This window comes from Ciconia boyciana, chromosome 7 (assembly GCF_034638445.1).
Source record: "Ciconia boyciana chromosome 7, ASM3463844v1, whole genome shotgun sequence".
Lineage (NCBI taxonomy): Eukaryota > Metazoa > Chordata > Aves > Ciconiiformes > Ciconiidae > Ciconia > Ciconia boyciana.
The window spans coordinates 52,388,411-52,410,007 of record NC_132940.1 but is presented as its reverse complement, the minus strand read 5'-3'; the positions used below and the strand labels follow the sequence as shown (position 1 = coordinate 52,410,007).

The 21,597-nt window shown below is 36.0% G+C and overlaps 1 protein-coding gene across 6 annotated transcripts in view; it reads left to right on the top strand.

The window, feature by feature from the left end:
• Positions 1-21,597, top strand: part of DLG1 (discs large MAGUK scaffold protein 1) — a 171,639-nt gene that overhangs the window by 123,107 nt on the left and 26,935 nt on the right. For all 6 annotated transcript variants that reach the window (XM_072866744.1, XM_072866742.1, XM_072866740.1 and 3 more), the window contains exons 12-15: positions 1,413-1,539; positions 3,747-3,903; positions 5,041-5,143; positions 16,932-17,046. In XM_072866744.1, the coding sequence (XP_072722845.1) occupies positions 1,413-1,539; positions 3,747-3,903; positions 5,041-5,143; positions 16,932-17,046 (502 nt within the window). The remainder of the gene's footprint in view (positions 1-1,412; positions 1,540-3,746; positions 3,904-5,040; positions 5,144-16,931; positions 17,047-21,597) is intronic.

The following is a 21,597-nucleotide window of genomic DNA, read 5'->3' as shown; positions in this document are numbered from 1 at the left end:
AATAATACAGAATCAATCCAGTGCAGATTGGTTAGTTTGAAAGCTGGCTATTTAGCAATTCTCTCATACAAAAATACTCTTGATGAAGTTTGTATGTGATCCTAATGTTCTGCCAGTGGTTTAAAAAGAAAAACAAAACAGGAGAATATACAGGTCACTTTTGCAATCTGTGTCATGTCTACGCAGTTAAAAAGCTTTGATTTTAGTGTAAATCCTCAAAGGTCAGGCACCACATCAGATACAGCAAGCAAACAAGAGCAAAGAGAGCCTGGCAACTTCAATAATGTTGAATCTGTGAAGTGTCCCCACCCTCCATGTTTAAGCCTCAAACCTTGAAGCACCTACACCAGGAAAAAGATTTTTCAATTGTAGAATATGCTTTGTAATAGGAGACAGTGGGTATGACTACGCCTGGTGAATGGACACTTAAAATTGATGTGTCTAGCTTGGAAATGTAATGCACCCTTTTAATTATTTATTGGAACAACTCCCTTGGAGTTGTAGAATATTTTCCATCAATTGAAATCATTAAGATGCTAAATTTTTCTAGTATGTGTGGTGTGGTTCAGGTAAAACATGCATTTCATGCACAGGATTCATGTCCTGTTATGCAAGAGGCTAGACTAAATCCTTTTAATACTCCTGTATAGTTTTAATCAAGGAACCTGTGAATAAAGCAACTGACCCTTGCAGTACAGTTGAAATTTTTTGCACTAGCTTGTTTATTCCTCTCAGTAAGTTGATGCCTCTTGCCTTGAAGAGTAGGAGGTGAAATAATCCTACCTTTGTTTCCTGATGTGTGCTGTTGGCTGAGCACATACTAGCATCACGGCCAGCACCTGTGCTATTAAAGGTGGTTTTGTTCAGTGTCTAAGAAATGTAACGTCCCTCCCTGTTCAGACCTGGTAATTAGAATGGCTTGGAGTATTCTGGAGTTGCTAGGATGCTCCGCATCAAAGTTGTGAAAAGAAAGAAGTAGGCAGCTTGACAGTTTGGAAGAAGTATCACATTAAAATGTTGTATTTTTAACTGTTGCTCCAACATAGTGATTTTTAAGAAACTGAAATTCTTAATTGACTTCAGTCAAGTTGAAGACAACTTTAAAAACAGATAAATCTCCAGACTGTCCTCACGGGCTTCAGCTATCCCCAGTCTCTATTTCTAAAAAAGTTTTTTTTTGAGACACAGTCAAACTGAAAAATTTGCTTACTGACTTAAAGTGGGAGGAGACTCGGGAATGTATAGATGTGACACAGTATTTTAGAACTATGTTATTTATAATGTATCATTTGAACTGTTATATTTTGTTTTTAGAAGAGGTCACTCCTTATAATACTTTGTTTCAGTTCCTCTAGCTCTTTTTTCCTTATTGCCTTAGTGCTTATTTTATTTTAATTTTTTCCTCTTTGAAGCTTATTCTCAGCCAGTGGATAACCATATCACTCCATCTGCCTACTTGGGACAGTCCTTGCCCCCCGCATCACCAGGGCGATATTCACCAATTCCCAAGGGAATGCTTGGAGATGATGAGATTACCAGGTAATGAATAACCAAAGCTACATGTCAGATTAGTTAACCAGGGAAGCTCATAAGATGTGTTTGTGGGAAAAATACTAGTGAATACTATTATTTTATTTCAACAAATGCAAATCATTAGTTTCTTAACACTTGTAAACATTGGTGTGAGGAGAAAACTAGATATATATTTATATATATATAAAAAATATATATATACACACACATATATGTATACACACACATATACACATGACTTATCAGTCCAGAAATAGTATTAAAATCAGAATGCCATGCCAAAATGCTCCATGAGTTGACTGAGCTTTTTAGGATGGTAGTATGAGCAGACTAGAGATTATTTCTTATTTTAAAGCCAGCAATGTTGGTTTGTTTTTGTTTTTTTGTTTGTTGGTTTTTGTTTTGTTTTTGGTTTGGTTTGGTTTTTTTCCACAGACAAGGGTTTGTTTTGATGGATTAGTAAATCCAGAAAGGTTTAGAGAGCTCTTAATCCTTTCCCATTAACAGACTATTCATTCCTTCACTGATTCAGTAGATTGCATTAATCTTTTGTTCATCATCACTGATAGGGGAAGCTCTTATAATTTTGTTACCCTTCTGTTCTGCAAGTATAAGAATGTTATACTGCATTTTCAGCATGTTGTTGCTGAATTTTGTGTCACATCATCATCTGATACGGATAATGTCACTCAGTTTCTGAGGCAGGGTCTGCCCAGGATTGAAACATAAGTGGTATAATAAGTTGGAGAATGAATTTTAGTGTGTTGAAAGGTAGGAGAGCCTCGGGTTGGGTGGACATATAAGCCAAAGTGATTCTGACCTGCTGATAGCATTGCCGAACTTACGGTTTTACAGCTTCCCTTTAAAATTACTGTAAAGGGATGGTTTTAAATTTCTTCTGAAACACAAGGGCTATTCAGAGAAGGCTTTAGGTGATTTTCTTTAAAATACCTTCCCATTTTCTGCTCCTTCCACACCGAAAAGAGGTTTAGAAATTTTGAGTAATATTTTAAAAGATACTGTGTATTTATGTTTTCTAATTGCAGCATTTTTATTAATGTATTAGTGTGATCCAGAGCAATATATGTAGGTTTTCACAATGTCATTTATTTGTGTTAGAACAGTACTCTGAAAAGATGAATATAGTAGTTAATAGGGGGTGAAATTTAAGAATCTGACACTAAGATGATTTAAGAGGTAGTGCAAAAATTGAGTGATTTTTAAAGATCGGATTAGGTGATTTTTTTTGTTTTGGAAAAATGCAGCTTCTTAGTTTATCCTATAAATTAATAATTAATGTCTCAAAATACTTAATGTCCATTAATTGTTCTTTAGTGCTCTCTAGTGATTTTTCAAATGCAGTGCACAGTTGCTCTGCTTTATTAGAAATGTCTGTTTCTAAAATCATTTATGCTTTTCTTGTATTGGGTCAAGTAGCAGATTAGTAGATTCTTGGAAGGAGTGTTTCTGCATTAGAAGTTGACTGGCCTTATCTTAACTTGATCAGTACTTCTTTTCCTTTCCTCATCCATGCCAGGAGGGGATCCCATAGAAAGAATGCAACAACTTGCTTTAGATTTAACTTTTTCAATTGCAGTTGCTGCAAATAAATTGCAAATGTATTTCAGAATACCATAAATTCTGATTTTTTTTTTTTTTTAAAGGGCTTATGTATACTTCTTGTATTGTTCTTTCCTATATTTATTGCTTGACCAAGTGAGTGAAATTAAAGCAGTAAGGACATATTTTTCATTATTGGTGTTTTCATTAGAATTTGTTCTTTGAGTTTCAGAAAGGGAAAATAGTATTTTGTTGCTTGCTATTACCATTAGATAGAATAAGACTGTGAGCTATACTGAGGCTCTTGAACAAGATGGAAAGTGTTAAGTAATGACATTTAGTGCTGAACAGGATTGTAGCATAATAGGAATTTAGAATACATACATACTTCTGAATTGTTCAGTTCACCTAACAAGAAGCAAAATTGAAAGCATACAAATAATAGAAGCTATTATTTGAAAGTCTAACCTTTTGGGGGGGGAGGACCGGGGGAGGTGTGGGACACATGACATTGTTGCCTTAAGAAACGTGTAACTTTTGATACCTAAATTTTCAACACTGCTTCTCTCAGAAAACTTAGCTTTTTCTAATTGTTTATTTTACTTTTACTTATGACTAGTGACCAAGATTTCGTATTCCTTTCTTTCCTTCAGGGAGCCTAGAAAGGTCATCCTGCATCGAGGATCAACAGGCCTTGGTTTCAACATTGTTGGAGGAGAAGATGGAGAAGGAATTTTCATCTCTTTCATACTTGCAGGAGGGCCAGCTGACCTGAGTGGAGAGCTTAGGAAAGGAGATCGTATAATTTCTGTAGGATTCCTTGCTTCTTTTATTTAAACAACAACAAAAGTTTTCCCCTCCCTGGATATTAGTGCCAGTTAATATGATTTATATGCAAAGAATATAATTAACTGAGCTAAATTTGAGACAATGGAACAGATGCCAATATACTTCCAAAGTATCTTTGAGCACTTTAGTCTGCCTCAGTTTCTCATCTGTAACCTGATTAAAATAGCACTTTCCTATCTCAGAGATTTTTTTTTTTCAGTGAAGACATTAACTTATCATCTTAGTCTGGTAGCTGAGGGGTATGTGTGTCTAAATTCAACGAATGCAGGCTTCAGAAATAAGCCTTCTAATGAGATGGAGACAATTGGCAGTAGTGTCTAAAATTGGGTGCTTTACTTCCTGAAGTAACTACTAAACTTCCTGCTAGTCCTAAGCATATCCATGTCATACCTGTGTGAGGGCTTTTTCTATATTAACTGCAGGTCATAAAGATTTTGTGTGTTTCTTTGTGAAATGACTTAATTTATGGAGTATCATTTCTCTGGATAATTACATTGTAATTTGGTAGTTATTTAAGAGGAAAAAATAATTTTGGCTCTGCTGTTATTAAAATGCTGATAAAGTGCACCTTTATTTTAGTTTGAACTATGAAAAATACTTTTGGTGTAAAATGTGACACACACATTTCTGCTTCATTTTTTTTTCCTGATGCTATTTTTAAGTCTGCGTCATTGAAAACAAGGCTAGACAATTTCCTAGAGTGTGGTCTGTCACTGGATGTTAAACATAATGGTCTCTAGGCATGCTTTGGCTAAGGAGGTCCCTGAAGCCCTGTTGTAGAAAGGTGAGGTGAACCATCACAGAAAATAACATTCTCTGTATCTCCTTAAAAAGAAAGAAAAAGGTCTTAAGACGAAAATTGACCTAGCGAATACAAATTTGTTAAGTGATATAATGTGATGATTACAGTATTTCTTAAGAGGGGTATATGTGAGAGGGTTTATTGACTTTGGTTTTCAATAAGGATCAGTAATCTTTGTATTAACTAGCTTGTAATGTTGGAAACAAGGAAAACTCTCACATAGCATGGAAACTGTGTTCTGTGATGATAAACACAAACATTTATTTTGATGAAGAGCTTTTTTGTATTACTTGTAGGTAAACGGAGTAGATCTAAAAGCAGCAACCCATGAACAGGCAGCAGCAGCCCTGAAGAACGCAGGCCAAGCAGTAACTATTGTAGCTCAGTACCGTCCAGAAGGTAAGGGTTGCCTTATACATTCAGAACTTGGTAGAAATACCATGTTGTAATTTTGTATTTCACAATTGTCTTTACCCTTTAATATGATAGTTTTATTTCCCTTAGTGGTAGGAGGATAAAAGACTAATTCCTTCTCTGTTGTGTTGATTCAGATGACCTAAGGAGACCATCAGGTTTTCATTCCTCTGTTTTATACTGAGCTGGTATTTCTGTTTATCCAGCAATTTCTTCTGGTCCAGATTAGAGTGCAGCTGATGCTGATTAACCATTCTTGTGTGTTCTGCAGAAGCCAAATAATACTGCCTCGTCATAATATATATACTTCTACAGCACATTTCAAATGCCTTTGTCTATTTGAGACTTTAAAATTCAGTAGTCTAAAATGGTATGCTTCCCTTGAGTCTGTAAACCCATATGTTATTGTTTATATATATAAGGCATTTTTGATGTCTTATTATGAACTGTGGTGATCAACAGCTTTCTCCAATTTTGCTAAATTGGATGGCCTGTCACTAAATCTTCCTTGCAGTGACTTGTCTGCTTAAACCTTTCCTTTAACAGTACTGGCAAGGGGTAAGTGTAGGTGTTTATCAGGACTGGACATGGAGCACTGAGCATAAATCTGAAATTTTTAGGTAGCTGATTGCAGCACGCTTTTCTTCGTTCTTTATTTCTTCTCTTCTGTTATGTTTCTCTTATCCTGCCCTCCCCAAGTCTTTGAAAGGTTAGCTTTCACATTCCTTTCCCCTCCTCCTCCACCCACATCAACATCATGTATTTCCATTGACCAGTAACTCTGTCAGTAATAAGGCCAACTGATTTGTTTGTGTCTAGTTCATGGTCAAATCTCTGCAGCCAGTCCATGTTGTCAATGCCTGTGTTGTCTTGAGAGGGTGTGCATCGTGTTCACATGTTGAATCTGTAGATTGCTCTGTTCCAGGATTTGTTTTCTAGGAGTGCTTGCTCTGAGACTTCTTTTTAGAAAGAATAGTAAAGTCAGCATTGGTTCTGGAGTATTTGCTTTGGCTTTGTGTCAGAATTGTCAGATATTTCTGTTGACACACATTTGGCCTATCTTCTGCTTAGCTCTTCAGTGTTTTAACGGGGGGGGGGTGTCAAATTGTTACACCTTCTTGCTCCCTGCATGGAGATCCCTCACCTTAGTGAGAAATAAAACTTGTGCTTTTATTTGTCCATGAGTAGTCCTTTTGAGCATCTGGCCACCTTTTTGTTGAAAGAGGGCATTCCTGAACACTGTTTCTTCTGCCAGGAGGATATGTTGAGATGCGGCTCCCAGTAGCAGAACTAATGTTTCTCTGGTAGAATATATCCCAGAACATAAGCACTTTTTTTTTTTTCCCTTGCCAAAAAATGTATCCAGACTGCATGCAAAAGCAGCAATTTTTCAGTCCTCTCTTTCTGGGATTTGGGCTTTAAAAAGAAAAGAATCCCTTCATACTCTGAAAGTCATAACTCGCTTTTCCTTTTAGAATAAGAGAACTTAGCATTTTGAATGGTTCCTACTCTTTCTGCATTGGAAATAACAGCTTTCTTCATTACTGCTTGTCCAAGTAGATAACTTATTTTCTTGAAACATGTATTGAGGTGCTTGACTGACTGATGGGATTTTGAGTCATTGCACAGAGATATGCCCAGAGCAACATACACTGCCTCTTACAAATTCCTCAAAAAGCTGTCACTTGTAGACTTCAAACCTAGAGATGTACTCATTCCTTCATGGTTACTGAAGCATTCAGAATAGGACTGCATGCAGCTGAGCTGTATTGAGAGTGCAGTTCTCAGAGAATTATAGGGCCCATTTGAGAGGATGCATGTAGGAGATGTTACTTGAGTTATCCTAGATTATGGGCAGACATCTGACATATTATTCAAAGAAAGGAATTTTTTTTTAAGATGTTTGGTCTTCATGACCGTCTTTCTTTCTGAAATAGTCCTTAAAATCTCCATTTGGAGTGAAGGTGTTAGAAGCATGTTAGGGCTTACTCCACCCTTTTGAAGTATACTGTGAAGGAAAAGTGCAGTGAGGAGACTGAGATCCATGGTAGTTTGGAGGCAAAGTATGAACTGACACATGGCCAACCTACCTCAGAGAGCTCAGTTTACTGATGTCTGACTTTGACATCTCTGCTTGCCTTTTTTCTTACTCCTTATAAAAGAGGTTGACTGGAACTCCAGCTGTCAGCTTCTTTCAGGTCTGGTGTAGGAGGTAAGTTGGATCAGATACTGTTTATATCTTAGAGATTAGTAAAGAGAATATTTTCTTAAAGGTTACTGTTTGTTTATTATCATAGGAAAGCAGTCTGTCTGAGATTTGACTTTCCAAATAGAAAATATCATCCATGTGATGAGTGTACTTGATAAAAATGCATATGTTCTTTGATCATCTTCAGATTTCCTAAATTATAGCTGCAGGTGGTCATCTTTTCCCCTCACTTGATTCATTTAAGTTGGAAAATTTCACATATATATATATATATATATATGTATATATAATTATCTCCACTTTTTGTTTATGCCATTCAAAAAAAGGTTAACAAGTATTAAAATGAAGAGTTCATAAAATTATTGTTCATTATTGTGTTCATAAAGATGAAGAGCATCGGTTATAACTGCTTGTATTGTATATGTATTTTATTAATATTTATAAATCCAGCAGGATTTTGTAAAAGATGCTGACAGATAGGACAGATCAAGGAGATTCTAGACATCCATCAGGGCTCATTATAACTGGGTAAATAGATTCAGTATGATAGGAGCATTTGGAAGACACTTGGGACCAGCTCACTTCACTCCCTATAATTGTATATGACAGTTTGTATGTTCATAGATGTGGTGGGGAATGCTAATTTATGTTTTTACATCCCACCACATTAGCTCTATCAGAAATTCCCCATTTGTCTTTCTCCTCAGATTTCTGGGAAAAGAGGATTTTTGCAAGCAGTTCTCTCACAGAAAAGCCTGAGTAGGCTGTAGAAAAATTAATCTTTGGAAAACCCCTATCATGGAAAGGGTTGAATTTTCCATAGCTGTCTCTTCAAATCCAGTTAGACAACATGGTTTATCAAACACTAGTTACTGGACTTGGGCTTTTATTATATCCGGGCTCAAATTACATAACTACTGACTTTTTTCCCTTAAATCTCCAAAATGTTCCTTGGTTATAGAATTGGGTGAAAACAAATGTAATCTCATTCCTAAAAATATCCTTTTGGGCATGTTCCATAAATTTGAGAGATGCCTTACAAAATTTTCCTACTATACTGAATCAAATTTTAGCAACTGACCAGCACTCTTTGGGATAGCTAAAAGCCAAATAGGGAATGTGAAGGTATTCTCCTGTTTACAAAAGTGACTTGTGCATCAGGCACCACTTCTGTACTACCACAATTGTAGTCGGTTTACTTCTGCTTTCTCCTTGTAGAGTCCATGCTTTATCTTGCAACTTACCTATGAGCTATTGTTGAGTCACCTATTGGGTTGTACTTGTACATACTTTTGTGGTGTACACACACCCCCCTCCTGACACGTATGTATACAAAATCTCCCTAGTTGCAGAGATCACTGGGTTTGAACCTGCTGGGGCTGGATGCTGCAGAGGAGGAGTCTCTGGTAGGAGAAGAGCAGAAGTTTAGGAAATGGGAATTGTTGTGTAGAAGTAGTGCTGGGGAAGTCAGGATGTCGTTCTAGTTTTCCTCTTCATTTGGAAGCTTTTCTTCATTCCCCCACTTGTACTACAAATTTCTATCTCCTTTTAAGACAGTATTCATGAATAAAAAGGGATTTTACTTTACTGTGAGTTCCACTGGAAACGAAGTACCATGACTTGCAGCAGTTTCAAAGAAAGCGATGTTGCTCCAGTACACAAAAGCATTTTGATGAGCCATTTTCATTTGTAGAGGTTTCTGAGTCATTTCATTTTCCTCTTGCTCCCTGGCTCTGCAGAGATGCCTCAGTGCCACACTGCTATCTCCCTTTTTTGGGTTTTCTACAGATGTAGGGTGGCAAGGAAAAATTGTGATATTAGTGTGGAAGAATGAGAGGAAGCTCTAGGCAATTTGGATATATGTGTATCTCCTGTGAGTGGGGATTCAGAGATGGTCATAATTCTGATCACGCTACGTAGTGGGGATACAGGAACATGGGAATCTCAGTGTTTGAAGGGAATGTAGTTGAGGAGAGGAGCAGCAAGGGGCAAGTATAGGACTGTCCAGAGGTGTACAGCTCTTGGAGGGCTCTCCCCTCATTTCACATTGACATTTCCATCATTATGTCTATTCAAATTAAAAGGTCATCTTGAAACATTCTTATGTGTTTTGAGGATGACATAATAATAGTGTTACCTCCAAATTCAGAATTTCTGGAAGGTTAGATTTTGCTATTCTGAAAAGGTATGTGGTGCCAGTAGGCTACCGTAACTGTATGATAGCTTGAGTGCATTTAAGTGTTTAAAAATAAGAAAAATAACCAAGGAAATGCATTTAAAAATATGAAAATATATTTGGTTGAAATTGGATAGAAAATAATTTTGTGGATTAAACATTTTTTGTTTCTCAAGGATCCACCTGACATGCAAAAAAAAAAAAAACCAAACAACTTTTAACTAGTACAGCAGTCTTTTTTCATGTGAGTTATCAGCTGTGTGTTATTTAGAATTTAGAATCTACGTTGGTATCTCTTTGTAATTCAGCTGATGAAGTCCATCTCTATATATCCACTTATTTTCTGAAAGAGTAGTAAGATGGTTATGTGATCAGATTAGCTCCATGTTCTTAGGTGATTGGGTGGATCAGTGTAAGATTAGGAGAAGGTGGAGCCAAAACCTCGGGAAGATTTTAAGGTATTTTTTGTAAAACCTCTGCTTCTGAATTTATGTTGTTCATATAGGTAGTTAACACACATTTTTCTTTCAGCTTTATTAAAGGAAATAAGTGATTCTCCATTGGAAAAGGTATTCAAGATTCATAGTTCAATCAAAACGCTTCATACTTTGTTAGCTAGATTTGTAGGTGGATTTTCATGGGGTTTTTTTGTTTTGAAGGAAATGTATTCATATACTGAAAATAAGATCCAAGTATGACAACTTTGTATTTTTCTTTCTCTCTTGTCTTTAAAACAAATGAGTCAGAAGGAAAAAATAAGGGGGGGGAAGCTTTGTTAGATCTTACCTCTCAATGCCAGTATTTGGCCAATTTTTCTGTGTGACACTTCATCTATGCGCTGTTTTCTAGTGGAATTTGAAACAGAATAACTAAGCTCTGGGAAATGGTAGCACTTTCATGTGTATAAACTAAGATTATTTTCTGAGCATTTATCTTGAAATATGTTGTAAATCTTCTATTTGTAAAAGTCCAGCTGGAGTAGCACAAAGTAATGCTTTTGCAAAACATTTTTCAGTATTTGTTTTGTATCAGGAGCTTCCCTTGCATTCTAGCTGACAAGGTGGATTGTCTTAACCAAAGGTGGTTTAAAAGATCAGTACATCCCCATTTCATAAAATGAAAAATTAATTAAAAAATAATTTTTAAAAAAGTAACTTTACCCTGGTTTGGGGTAGGTGGTCTCTAGTCTTCCGAACTTTTGTTCCTGCTTGGTTTGTACCTGGTTTTACTCATTTGCAAGTAATCCAGATTAGTCAAAGTATCTTTAAAATCAGGCCCATTAAGCATTCTGCTATATATAGTCCTGCTAGATGCTATAAGGCAGCTTACACATGTTTTAATCCTTTAAAACCTCACTCCTGCTCTTTAATATAATAAATAAAAATGTTTGTCTTTCTTTAAGAACAGTTTAGCCTTTCACAAGTTGTGAATGCGTGGTAAACCTTCCACAATGTTTTTGGTGAATTCACTTCAGCAGTGACTGGACCTAGTCTTGTTCTGAGTTTTGCAGGCTCTGCGGGAGGGGTTCTTAACTAAATACAAATGCAATTTTTCTAATCTGTTTTGAGATTCCATGGCCTAGTCTTTCAAGCGATTAATGAGGTACAAGCTCATTACACATTAGAGTGCATGAAAGTCACCAATAGCATGTGGAATGCATTGTGGTCTCTCTCAGGTCATCTTAATATAAAAGAACAAGAAATGAAGCAAAGTAATATCTCCTCAAAAATTATTTATGATCTTTTTATTGTAGTCCATACATTTTAATAGGTAACCTCTTTGCTGGTGTTTTTGAGTGGTTGTACTAAACATGCTATACTCCACAACCTCCTCTACCAACTGAAATTTATACTCCAATCTGTAACAAGAAAAGATGTGCAAAACATGAACAGTACATATGAATTCATCAAATACCAGTATAGATAATCAAGGGATACATGACTAGAACTCATAAATACAACTTCAGTCATCTATTTGCTGTGGCAGTCCTGCCTCACAAGCTTAGAATTGAAAACACATAGAAGGTCAGTACAAGATCAGTGTGATGATGGCCATCCGAACTTACTACCAGGCTCAGTTTCTCAGTTTGTTTAGAGGCACCATGAAAAGGAAAATTGAGTATTCTGAGAGTGGAGAAAAGAATATAAATCAGTAGTTATATCAAATTGTCAGCACAAGAGTCCTGCTTTGACAGATCCAATGGGTCCTGCTAAAGGAGGGTTTCCACAGACAGATGGGAAGAGGGAAGTAAGGGGCATACTTTTTAAAAGTGAACTTTTTCAGCTCTTCATAGGTTCAGTATATGTAAGAATCTCTGCTTCTCAGTGCTGTGCTGCCATCTGTTCCCTGTACGCACATCCATGCTTCCATGAGTTGCTTTTCCTTCTGTGCTGTTTGCTGAATTTTCCATCCCTTGTCATAGTCTTCTGTTCTTTTGTCCCATTTGCTAGAATGTGTGTTACAGACCAAATTAATTTTCATTGTGGCCTCTTTTTTTCCTCTTCCCCTACCTGTGTAGACTATTCACCATGTATCTGTGTTTATCATTGTCCTCTTGTTGCCCACCAGATAGGCAGTGCAATAGAGCTTCACTGCTCAGACCCTTTCTCTGAAGTTTTGATTTCTGTTAAAGTAAACACTGACATTGAAAACATTACAGTTTTCTAGGTAAAATCAGTTTAGGAGCTCAGTAGCAGAGGACTCTTCCAGGATTTCCTAATCACCACCCCACCCCCTCCCCTTGTTAGTTGCTGTGCAATATGTGCAGACATGAAATAGAGCAGATTTATTCTAGTTTTGCCCCATCTGCTTATCCAGTATAATTTTGAAGTTTAAACTTGATCCCAGATGTATCCATCCAATGTTCTTAACAACTGATTATGTGTAAACCAGAGTAGCCTTTGGGTTTTTTCTTTGGTGATGGTGGGGTACTGTTGGATAAATGCCATGAACTGAAGCAGCAGATGCTTGCACTTCTTCAAGCTCTATGTTATGCTAGCAGGTACTACTCCCTCCCTGCCCCTAAAGTTATTGCAAACTTTGAGAAAATTCTAGCCAAGAACACATACCATTATTCTTACATTCTTCTTTTATTGCATTTCATGTTAGTCTTGCTGCCTATTACCCTTTATTTCATGTATAGCATCAGCAGCTTTCCTAAAATTTAGAACATTAGAAGAGATCCTGAGTTAAGTCCCATTCACTGATGTTGCATACACATCAGGTTTCAGATCCTGGTCAAATTCTTACCTGAAAGGACTGAGGGTTTGGATTGTGTGGTTTTATTTTGTTTTGTTTTTTAATTTCATTGTGGGGGGTCTCTGTGTGTGTGTGTTTCTTGTACGACCGTAGTTCTTATTAAAATACTATTTCAGAACTGCAGTGTTTGGATGGCTGTGGAAATTGGAAGCATATTTGTAGATGGAGTTCCTGTGACCAGCCTACTCCATTTGAGTTAAAGTCAGTTTTGCTTTTTCATTTAAATAGCTGATGTCCTTTCTGTTTGCTTACCCTGATCACATTTGACCAGAGATCAATCGTATTCCTTCTCAGCCAAGCTCTTCATTTCTTCTTAACCAAGAAAGCAGAGCGTCCTTTTTATCTTGTTCACTGTGCCTGTTCCAGCTCCAAATTTCTGGAATGTTGAAGTGGCAAAATAAAACTTTATTAAAAAGTTTTATGTTTATATGTGCATTGTATGGCTTTGTCACACTTAGCCATGTGGAAGTTTATTGTGCTGTTCGCTGTGATTTAGGGGGAAAAAAATATGATCAATTTTGTCATACACTATATATGTAATATTATGCATACCCCATAAGAAAGAATGGAATTGCAAAGAAAACAGTTATCTAGCATTTGGGAGAATTTAGTGATGATAAGCTGAATGAAATAGGTAATTTAAACATACAATGAAATTCTTTAAACAGTGAAAATACTGGAGGATGGGAGAGTACTTGAAGGGAAGGTATCACTCTGTGCTTGCCTAGTTCTCATCCCTAAATACTTGTCTCACACTGACAAGAAAGCAAGTGTTAAGCTAAGATCGTGCTTTTGGTTTTATCCAGTACTTCTGCTCTTATGTTATTTTAGCTAAGGGGTTTCTTACAAAGTCATCTATGTCTGGTATACCCATTATATGAAGTTTTTCATTAGTGTAAATTTGATGCTACTTCTCTGTAATACGTTTGTGCTTTTTTTGTGCTTAATAAGTAGTAAGGTATTACTACAGGGATTGATTAAAACCATAGAAGTGTGTAGGTAGTTTTCTGGTGCTTCTGTAATCAAATAAAATTGCATTTTGTATGGATCGCATTTGATACACAGGCATTGCAGATATGAGTCTCCAGTCTTGTTACCAGCTGTTGGCTATTGATGTTCCCGTCTTATGGAGCAGCTGTGGACAGTCTTCTGACTGCTATCCTGCAACTACTTTTCTACATTTTATAAACTACCAGATGGCATCAGTGTTCTTCAATTTAATAAGAGATTGAAGGTGTTAAAGACAGTTGATATCCAACTCTTCTTAATCATAGAGATAGAAATATAACCATTCCTAGACAGATTAGCAGAGCTCACAGTTTGCTTTATAACGCCAAAGTTGAATCAAACCTAATTAGTCCACAGGGGATGGGTGCTGATCCTTTGGGTACCAAACTGATACTGCTTTTCTGATGCTATCAAGAGTCCTGCTGTTGTCTTATTTTCTGTCTCTAGCATTAGTTTCAGTACCACTGTATCTAATACCAGGCTTTCTGTTTTAAAAACAAAATCCTGTCTACTTTTCAGCTCCAAACCCAATGATTTTGAGATTTCTATCGATCCTGTTCCTCCCAAAACCTTCTGTAAGAGGAATATAACTCAAATTTTTAGCTTGTTCTACATCAAAGGAGCTCACCAGATTCAATCTGCACAGAGTGTTTAAGCTTTTCCTAAATAAGATATCTCTTGGCACCTCTTCTTTTTGAACATAGAGCCTTCTCAGTACCAGCCCATTAGTTTCCTTTTTTTCTTTATTGGTATGGCAGGAGTCTCTATGTAGAAATTATTCTCCTTCTTACTCGTACAGATGTCCCTGTCACTCATTCAACACTTACTTCCCAGGAGTTCTGATAAGAAAAATTAAATTACTCCAGAAAACTGCAAGACTAACAACCTGATGATGATATATAGGATAGAGTTAAGCGATAGTAAGGACTAGCTTCCCCTGTTAATTCTTTTACATCCTACATGCTACATAGGAGGAAATCTGATTCTTCCAACAGATGACGCACACTTTCTTAACAGAAATTTGTAGTCTCTTTCAGTAGCTATTGCAAAGAACTGCAGATATTTTCAGTACTAAACAGGCTGTAGCACAAGAAAATGCTTGGATTATCTGGTCTTTTCCATGCTTACTTTCCTTTCACACAGGGGACATTAAAAAATCTGCTATGTCAGAAATCTCAGCTATCATTCTTGTAGCATGTTTGAAGTTTAGAGCTTTAATCTTGCAAAACACCCAAGAAACAAGTGAGAGGCTTAAAAGATCATTTCTCGGGTATGAATGAGTAAAATGAGGTGTCTTACCCAAGGCCATGCAGTGCAGCAGTAGCACAGCAGGAGTAGACTATTCTCTCTCTGCATCTGGGTCCTTACCCTAAGGGATATTTCTTTCTAAAATTGTCATTTTTTCACATTCGTCTTAGGTTACCATCCTGTCATCTTAAATTCTTTTCCTATTAGTGATAGCATTGGTAGTGGTGGAAATAATGTTTTTGTTTCTCTTGTCAAACCACCTCATCGGTCTGATTTAGTGCTGGTAAATTATTTGATCTGGACTTTATTTGTAAAAAAGCACTTGATGCTGTTTTAAAAACTAAGATACTATCTTAAAAACTACTAGCTTTGGTTTTAAAGGACAAAAGTCAGGGTTATTTAAGAGACTGTTAATATTGTCATAATCTGGATAGGGTTAATTATAGTTGCTATTGCTAGAGCATCAGATTTATAGTTACCTTAATGAATGAAGTGATATACTGGAAACTGGTTCACAGAATATTCTTCTGTAACTTAATACTTTTTTCTTCTTCTCTGGTTAGTCTGTAAGCCTTGGTGCTCACTGCCCGATGAGTGTGTGGGGAGAAAGTGCTACGGAATGTAATATGATAAGTCATTCATGGTATTTAGATTACTGTTGAAGGAACCTTAGTTTAGAGATTTCTTCAAGATTTTTGCATTTTAGAGCCCACTTTTACTCAGGAAATGCAAGACTGATAATTTGATGCCTGCAGGGAATGAGGGTGCAGCTAGGAAGAGCAACACATTACCCAGTTGAGCAGCTGCTTGCTGCACACACCCTGGCTCTCCCAGTGTTGTTATAATCTGGCATCACGTGGTCTCCTGGCGAAGGTGGTGGCTGCAGAACATTTCCTTTAACTAGAAAGGTTTTGCAAGTGGATCTGTTGATCCTGAAGTCCAAACTGTTCAACTGAAGGAAAAACTTACTTGTTTTGAGTTCATATTTTATGCTGACAGCATGTAAGTACCTCACTTCAGGAAATGTTTGTCCTGAAGAAGCTATTGCTATTTTACTGCCTGCCTTTGTATCTAAAATCAAATGCATTTAGCTTAGTTTTATTAGTACACAGTGCTGCTTAAGAACACAATCCGTTTTTCCAGGATTAACATTGTACATAATTCTATAGAGGGAGTTTGAATCTCTAATGCCGTTTACAAGTGGATCGAGATTCATGCCAGAATTCTGGATTTTTTTTTTTTTCCTTTCCTGAGCTCCCATGGGAATGTTGTCTTATTCAGAAAATGTTTTGCTTATTTCCCACCTTGTAGTGCTAAATTCTTTATCTAATTCAAGTCCAGTAATTTTAAAGTATCTGTTCAATATTGTTTTTTCAGCCGCTTTTCATTCCCATTTCTTAACACTTAAATTTTAAAATATATAGTTCTTGATTATAAACGTGTATTTCAGATGTATGTTCTGAAGTTTTCTTTTTGTCGTGGGTTAAAACTTATCTGTATCAGTCTTTTTATTACTATAAAAATGATAATTTTTAGTAGAAATGCTTGTTTTAATCAGGAAAAAAAATAGTTACAGTGAACTATAGATTAAAAACATGAAATTTGTAAGTATAATGGATATTTGCTTGTTTATTTGCTTTGCCTAATCACAATTATTTCAAATTTTATTTCAGTTAATATTGATAAATTTAAAACTTTACATAGCTTTTAATTACAAAAAATAGTGCTTAAAAAATGTTGGGGTTTGAGAGGTTTTTTTTCTTGTATCAAAAAAGCTGTAACATGCTTATTCTCTGAGATTTTCAGCATTTTTGTGAGTAATTTAATTGCTAAAGTTCAGAGGAAATTAACTGCAGTACCTGCCTTTCTTACAGAATACAGTCGTTTTGAAGCTAAAATACATGATTTACGGGAACAGATGATGAACAGTAGCATTAGTTCAGGGTCAGGATCTTTGCGAACCAGCCAGAAGAGATCCCTATATGTCAGGTAATAACCTTTTTCACGGTATTGCTAGTGTATTTTTCTCCTTTTCTGTAGACTTATTATTTCTGTATTTGCATTTTTATATAGTTATTTACTCATTGTTGAACTTAACAAATTGATATTTATATGCAAAATATATTAAAAATAAAGGTTAATTTAGATTGATTAATGTAATATAGCTAAAAAAGATGTACTAGCCCTGAGAACCCTGTATGAACTTTGAAGAGTGGTGCTATTACTTGCTTTTTGTCCTGCCTCTCAGGGAGATGATAATGTATGTGAAGTCTTAACAACTTGCTTAATTCAGCTTGTGGTTTTTTTGTGACAGTAGTCTTCATGGTCTCCCTTGTTCAGTTCTTGAGTTCAAATTTATAGTCTCCCTTTCCTTAAGCTTTGACAGATTTCCATCTTACTTCCTTCAGCTTGCTTTAGTTGTATTCTCAGCTAGCATTAATAAATCTTATTTCTATATCCAATAGCATTTTGTTATAGAATATTTTCCATGGTAACCAAGAGAGCAAATGCATCAAAGCAAATGAACTGAATAGTCTTCATTAATTTATTCATATAGAATTAAACATAAAGGAAGCTAAAAGGAAGTGGAAGTATAAAAGAGCATGAAGCCATTAAGAAAATAGGTGGTTTCACCAGGAAGATGTGGCAAGGTGCAGGTCATTAATGTGCCAACTCCTACATCAGTTATCATATACTGATGAAGCATAACGTTTCAAGTATGGAATGTGGGTAAAAGGATTTCATTTTTAAAAATAAATTGATTTTTGAGTTCCCCGAACCAGCTCATCTCTCGATTGAATAAGGGCCAGCAGTAGCCTCTTGGCAGGGGCCAGAACATTGTAGTAGAGCAGGTAAGACTTCAGGAGGGCTGGTGCTTGGGTTAAACTTGGTTTGAAATGTTGTAGGACCTCACTGGCTTACTTTTCCCATCTGAAGCAGATACTGTTTTGTTCGTGGTGCTGTATCTGTTGAGCTATGGGAAAGGAAACAAGTCTTACACAGGGCAGTTTCCCATGTAATTGCATTTATGCTCAGAAGAGTGTCCTTTGCAACCTATTTCTGAAGGCTTTGAAACAAATGTAGCAAATGACTCATACAGGGCTTCTGTTTAGATTGACTATAATGTGTAGCCCTTATGTTTTGACCTGTTATTTTAGTAACTTTATCTGGATTCTGTTTTTACACAGCTAATCTTGTTCTTTGTTTGTACTTTGTCTGCCTTAAATATTTTTGGGGGTCAAAATTTAAATCTCTGAGGATAAATGCCTTAAATACTAAGGATAAGTGCTTGGTATCACAGTTATTCATGTCTTAGAATTTCCACAGGTAGGTGTACATATGGATATTGTGGTGAGATCTTCTTCCTTTCCATAATCCCAAGATTTATCACTTTAGCCCTCATCATATAACTAAGCCTAAACAATTCCAAATGCTTTTATTTTGCTTGGTTAGCTATAGCCTGATTAGGTTCTAAACCACTTACGCTCATGTTCACACATTGGTGCAGTATTTTAAGCCACTGACAAGCATTTTGTGTTCATGTAGCTTTTATTCCACCAACGGAAGTTGTTGTCTGTAAATGATTGAGGTTGAGCTTTTGACTTTGACAGCTGCTGCAAAAAATGCAGCCTTCTCCAGGTTGTTGGCAGAAGCCTCGTGGAGACTGGTGACTCCCTTTACCGAGTCTCAAAAACCTTTCTTGGAATCAGCTTTGTTATAAGTCAGAACAAAAATCTGAAATGCAAAAATTCCTCAGGAAAAGTACTTTTCCACCCACATCTCTTAACAGAGGGTGCTGCTAGGCCTTTTGAGATCTACTCTTGTCATCACATCAAAAGGTGCCAAAGACTGGTAGGCAGCTTGCTATACACAGGATGGGTTCACATCTGTTCTGTCTGGTTTCTGATGTAATTTTGACCTCACTGAAGTAAGTTTTATGAATCTTTTCACATATTGCTAGATACTGACAGAACATGTTAGTTATCCAGCTTATTCCTTATTATAAGTCACTCTGGTATGATCATTCTGTACTTTTAATTGTACCAATTCAAAGCCAGTTTTAGTAACTGAATCTTTGTCCTGTAATATTTGGTTTTGGATATGCCTTAAAGGATTCCAGTAATATAACATAATGCCAAATTGAATGGTAAATCCAACAGTAAATGTTTATAGACATTCAACCACAACTGTAGAAAACCTATCAAATAAAAATACGCTAAAAATAATCATCTCTGGTGATTTCTCAAAATCATGGTAACAAAATAGCAAATAAAATAAGATACATCATTGTGTCCCCATGACTGAAACTTGATATCCTTATGAATAGTCTGCCTGTAAACAGCATTTTGGGGATGTTATGTAATATTAAGGAAAAGACAATTGTGTTTGCCTGAAAATACAATTTGAAGTAAAATGGCAGATTTTTCTTCTTAATTGTATGTGTATCAATATATGATGAAGAGCAATATAACAAACAGTCCTTGGAGGGCAGTACAAATATAGCAATTCAGCAGCAGCTAACTCTTCATTTGCACATCTAATTCTCTCTCTTTCTCTTCCCCACCCCCCCCCACCCCACCCCCCCTACTGATTTAATGGCCTTCTCTTATTTTTGCTTTATATTTCTTTTGATATTTATTCTAAGAGGAGAGAGATTCTCTCATACAATGTTTCTGGTTTTTCTTCTGAACTGTATTATACACTCTCCTCCTTCATCTGCAGATTCAAAAAGCACACGTGAAAAGGTGAGATACCTTCATGGTATCAAGTTTCTATGATAATATGTTGACAGGGAGTAAATTTGTTCCATATTTTATCTCATCTTGTATGACAAATCTCAGTCTGTGCAATGTGTGTAGAATTCAAAATTGAAAATTACTTTTACCTCTGCATTTTTCTGACCAGCATGATACATTTCAAATTCAAACAATGGTGCTGATTCCTGCTTGAATCAGAGCAGAAAATGGTTACATCTCCAAGTGGGAGAAACTTTGCAGTTTTGAAATCATTAGGAAATTTTAACTAAATCCATTGAAAAATAAGATCTGGCATTAGCACCATGCCTGAAAAGTGTACTTGTCTGCAGGAGGAAAACTGTACTTGTCTTAATTGGGCATCCCTATGTTATTCTGATAGTTGAAACATCTAGTTTCAAACAGCTTTCCCAAAAACTCAGGGAGAAAAAGAGAACCTCCTTTATAAGCTGACCTTCATTCATTCTGAAGTGGTAAGATTAATTCATGTTTCATGAAGTAAGACATGGAGATGCTTTTGCTGCAGGAATTCCTGATTGCTTTGTTCAGGAAGAATACCCTAAAAGAAGAAATGCTTCCATAAAACTTGATCAGCAGCCTATGATATTGAAAGTAATGAGCGTGGCCAGGTAAAAAGACATTCTGGAAAATTTGGCATTGTTAACATAGCCATTAATTTTTTGTCTTTGAAGCATAAATGCTTATGAAACATGCAACTTAACTTCAGTTTCCGTAGACTTGTAAATGAAGGAACCAAGTTACCTTTTTCAGTGCTATTTAGTTGCTGAGTAATACAAGGTGAAATAAAAGGGAGGACTTGGTGCTTTCTCTGTAAAATAATTTTTAGGATTTCTCATTTAAGTTTAAATAGATCTTTAGAGTAAATATCATGGGACTGCGTTCAAAGCAGTAGTTGATCAGGAATACCAAATTTATTTTTAAGTAAGTTAGTGTTTATAACTTACACTAAATAAATAAATGTATACATGGTATTGATAATCTGTAATAAAATTCTCCATACAGGGAGACTTTTATTAACTAAAAGATATTTTTTTATCTACCAGTCTGTAGATAAATATGTCATCTTGGCTGTGAAATGAGTTCTCGTTTGATGACTTGCCAGGCATACAGGAAAAGCCATGTTAATCAGTTGGAATTGAAAGAGATTTTTGTTAATTCTGTTTGCTTTTTGGCTCATTTATTTGATCGTTACCAGTTCCTGGTGTTCCTATATATTTTAGCTGCATTTTTTTGTCACTGCTGTGTGACACACTAATTCATCTTATTACAAAACTATCTTTATCAGATTTGACTTTTTTCCCCAATAGAATTATTTTTCTTGAAGTGACCTCACCAGAGGAAAAGTATTTGATGAAACTGCCTTTCATTGTACAAAAACTATTCTGTGTAAGCATTTGTCTAGTTTGAAGATCACATGTTGATAATACATGCTTTTATCCATTTGTGCTTCCCTTTCACTCTTGTGTATTTTTTTTCTCATGCAGTCAACATGTATTAATGCTGTTAGGTCCAGCTCACTGCTCGTATAAGTTTATATTCAAACTAAAACTTAAAAGTAGTGCTGGTAGAAATCATTGCGTGAATGCTAACAAGAATTCTCAGGAAATAAATTTCATGATGCATTTCATTAATTCAGTGAAAATGTAAGCAACTTGAATCTGCATTAAAAGTACATAATGGATTATGTGCAATTTATTTTGAGATACAGAACAACATTTGTCCACGGGGCTTCTTGAACAAACGTGCAGAATAAATCTGGAGAAAT